The sequence below is a fragment of the Trichinella spiralis genome (genome assembly GCF_000181795.1).
Source record: "Trichinella spiralis strain ISS 195 chromosome Unknown Scfld1, whole genome shotgun sequence".
NCBI lineage: Eukaryota > Metazoa > Nematoda > Enoplea > Trichinellida > Trichinellidae > Trichinella > Trichinella spiralis.
The window spans coordinates 787,437-791,478 of NW_003526940.1; the positions used below are offsets into that span (position 1 = coordinate 787,437).

The following is a 4,042-nucleotide window of genomic DNA, read 5'->3' on the forward strand; positions in this document are numbered from 1 at the left end:
CCAAAAGGTAAGCATTGAAACAATGAAAAGTTTCAAGTTTTATTGGAATAATAATACACATTTCATATTGTGATCAATTTAATAAGTAAAACTGATAAAAAACTAGTTTCACTACAAGAACAGAAACAAGTGAACAAATTCGGAAAATTAAAATCACCTAGAAGTGTCATCCTTCAAATTTCGTACACGTCAACAGCGCACTCATTTCACAAAAATAACTCTTTTACATGTTAGATAATTTTTACAGAATAATTAAACTTATTATTTTTTCATTCAAATAACAGAATAAAAATTAAAAACAACTAATTGAACACAATCACCAACATACTGTATCTACAAAAATTTGTCACTAATGTAAACTTATTCGATTTCGCCAATGTTTGACATTTTTAGCTGGAATATTTGAATCTTATTTTCGAAAAGCATTAATTTTTGTCCACTGTCAAATATCGAAGCTTTTCAACAGTCATCAGCATCTGACTGATTTACGAAACGGTTAAAATGCAGCTCTTGCATTTTTTATATCATTTCATTACGTTATTTGTGTTAAACATACTTCTGAGTAAAATCTGCTAATAAAGTTGATAATATTTTGAATGGCATGAATGATCTGTGAAATATTAAATTACAATGTCGAAAAATCAATGTTGTGCATTTATTACATAGAATTTAATTTTTTTTCAGTGTATAATTTTACTCAATTACATTTAAAGTTCAAAAAATTTTTCATAATTTAATAATTCATTTAACAAATATTTTAAAAATGTAAAAATTGTGTGCGTTTTGAATGACTGGTTTTTTCATGAATGTTTTCTTGATAATAAACTCAATGTTTTTTATTTTAAATTACTGAAAATGAATATATTAAATTTTAATAACAATGAATGAGAGATATTTCATCAAATTTAAAGATTACGTAATCAATTGTACTTAAAAGTCGAATACTGTAAGTACCGTAAAATTGTGATGATCAGTGACCAACTGACGGAATAGTCAATTTCTTGCATCGCATATCATTAACTGTTGTCTACGTGTATGGTAAAAATACATTGACATGGAGAAAATTAGCGCGATAAATTTGCTGACCATAATGCGTTGTAATTTACGACGGAAATAAGATGCAGCTAACGAGAATTCAAACTGCGAAAAATGAGAAGTCTACAATGGAACTAGATTTTTTTCAATTGGATGGAACAATTTATCATTTAATAAACAATTAATGAATACTGTAACGAGCTGGTTCACAGCAGGGATTGAGTGAGTTCCACTTTTGAACGTTGACTTTTGCTGGTTAATTTTTCAATATGGGACGGACTATTGGCTTTTGAATGGCTTGACTGCACACTAAAATGCAGAAAAATACAGTCAATTAAATCTCAAAAACTGGATGTCACTAGTTTTGTTATTAGTAAAATTAGAAATTTTGAAAATGGTGGGGCATTAATGGGGAGGTTCACATAAGTGTGATAAATGAACGCCTGCATGCAGTTGGTGATTTATTAGCAAAGTAAATGTCAAGGCCCTGCAAATGAAATAACTCAAATCAATAATTGTCTAACAAATAAACGTATGAATTCTAAATCAAACAGTGGAAACTGTACAAAACAGTTGTAAGACTGCTGTATTTTAGCCGTAAGAAAAATATGGTCATTAAATCTTAAGCGAGAATGAAAGATTCAATTTGGAATATCATCGAATTGAAAATGCCGCAAGATGGTACAGTGAAAACTGTTTGTGTTTTATGACTCATTATTCAATCGTATAGCTCTATTACTGTCTATTCATGCAGATAGGAAAACCTGCTATTATAGAATACAATACATGATTGAATAAATCCATCAGTGTCCAGTAAAATGCCTTATTTAGAGAAGAAGTTAAATGACATGTAAAATATACATATATTGTGCTAGTTTGTAAAGTTGGAGGAATATCATTTAGCACTGATAATCATAAAATCACCTAAAAATGAATGATGTATGTTGCGTAAAGTTTGCGGTTTAGATTCCGTGTAGCGCATATTGTTCCCAGTTGATTGTGATATTACTCAAAAAACAAAGAAAGGTAAATAAACATTCAATAAAGACTTTACTATTATCTCTGAATCAATACTTTTGCATTCTTTAATGCCCAGTTGATTTTTCAGATAATGCTTATTGCAGATAAAAGACTAAAAATTTGTAAATGCAATGAAAACTCGAACAGTTACTCCCATTTGAGAATGTGTGCAAACAGTTGATTAGTGGATGTTCAGAAATTGAACGCTAATGCTTCTTAGACAAAGTATTATTTTGAAAAAGTTGCTAAAAGAAGCATTCAAAACAAAGCAACATTGCAAATTGACTTTTGTATTGCAACAAGCTGAGCAGCTTATTTGGAGCGATAGCTTATAGCTTTCCAGAAATTATCAAGTTCACCGTCAACTGGCTCTGTTTGTAATGCATGGTAAATTACAAAAGGGATGGGCAACGCACTACAAATCAATTCAAGCAACATTTTAAACTATGTTTTATGGATAAAAGCTTTTAATTATTAAATTAATTAACAGTGTGGCTTTCATAACAATTGTAATGTATTAATTAAAAAATTAAAAATACGAAAACAATTTTAAAAATTGTAATGGATGTTCAAAACTTTTTTACCAATTAACTCTCCATGCAGAAAATGTTTGACATCAAACGGGGAAAAACTGTAACCCTTGGGCAGAAACTCTGCTTCGGCAGCCAAAAAATACAATTTATCCGTTTCTTTTAGTTTTCCTTTGAATGGATTCATCTCCACATCCACAATTATAGATTCATTCGGTTGCAAGCAGCCATTTTGAGGACTGATAAATATGACGCTGCTCACATTTTTGCTCAACATCCAAGCAAATGGAGCATCTGATGTATTTACAATGCGTATGTGGGTTTTTTGAGTGAACGCAAAAGGGGCATTGAAGCTGATTCGACTGCATGGTTGCAAGAGAAATTTTTTGCAACGCGCCGGCTGCTCACCAACATCTTCCTCATCAACTAAAACAAACGCCGAACTTTTTTTCTCTTCTGCTTCGTTAACATTTTCACTATCCTCTAAATAAGTAATAAGCAGCTGTTAAATTTTCACTGAACAAAAAAATTCTTTTTAAAAATATTTACTCATTTTCGGCATTTCAAACACTAGATGGATAAATATAAATTGCAATTGAACGAATTCAAAAATATTTAAAGCGTCTACATTAAAATTTTAAACAAGAAACAGTTTACTTTAAAGTATCATTTGTTATAAAATTTCAGTTTTAAAATTATTTTGATTTAAAATTCATTTTGATTACAGTGAAACCAGTGTGAGGTGAACACCCTCCATGCAGAGAAATTTGTTAAACATGGACAGGTTTGCAACTTAAAGAGGTTTTAAAGATTTAGCTCCAAAAAAAGACAGTTTTACTTTTCATAATAGCCAGTTCGTCAAAAATTAACGAATAAGCAACTTTTTTATTTGTCGTCATCTATAAAATAATCCAAAATATTAGATTAATGGCTGCGTTTCATGCGCTTTTATGCTTCCATTTCTTCCAGCATGGATTCAATTTTTAGAAGTTTTGGCGATAGATTAGGGTGCTTTTGAAATGAATATCGTTGTTATTTTCGTAACATTGTTATTGTTTCTGAATAAGTCAGTTTCTCATTAAAGGGATCCTCAATTTATTCAGAAAACACATCTTTGATGGCATTCGATTTTGAAAGCAACATTTCGACAATTTCATCAGCAGTTTTTTCTGTGCATTCATGTACATTAAGTTCATCGTCAATGGCACTGTAGTCTTGTGCATTTATTATATTGTCAGTAACGTGACGACGTTCTGAAACGTCCGTTTGTAGCGTATCCAATTCATTTTAATTCATTTACGCAAACGATGTTGTCATCCTGTTAAGTAATTGAATCTTCAGCGCTGCTTATGCCTGCAAGTTGAAAACATTTTATAATTACTTCCACATCAACATGATTCCACGACTGGCTGATCCAGTGAACCTGTTGAGACTGAATTACATGCTTTTCCAGGCAT

The 4,042-nt window shown here is 30.8% G+C and overlaps 1 protein-coding gene across 1 annotated transcript; it reads right to left on the reverse strand.

The window, feature by feature from the left end:
- Positions 1-1,453: 1,453 nt before the first annotated feature.
- Positions 1,454-3,147, reverse strand: Tsp_07291 (putative major sperm protein 2). Its single transcript, XM_003381557.1, is given in 6 exon segments — positions 1,454-1,522; positions 1,897-1,940; positions 1,960-2,043; positions 2,415-2,470; positions 2,678-3,068; positions 3,135-3,147. The coding sequence occupies 6 exon segments, from the start codon at positions 3,145-3,147 to the stop codon at positions 1,454-1,456; spliced, it is 657 nt and encodes a 218-aa protein (XP_003381605.1).
- Positions 3,148-4,042: the final 895 nt, after the last annotated feature.

What these genes read in the sequence shown, in the direction of transcription:
- Tsp_07291 (XM_003381557.1), bottom strand. An exon ending in AAGGGTTACAGTTTTTCCCC is followed by an intron (nt 2,471 to 2,677) that starts GTTTGATGTCAA and finishes ATTGATTTGTAG; the next exon opens with TGCGTTGCCCATCCCTTTTG. An exon ending in ACAAACAGAGCCAGTTGACG is followed by an intron (nt 2,044 to 2,414) that starts GTGAACTTGATA and finishes TTGTTTTTTGAG; the next exon opens with TAATATCACAATCAACTGGG.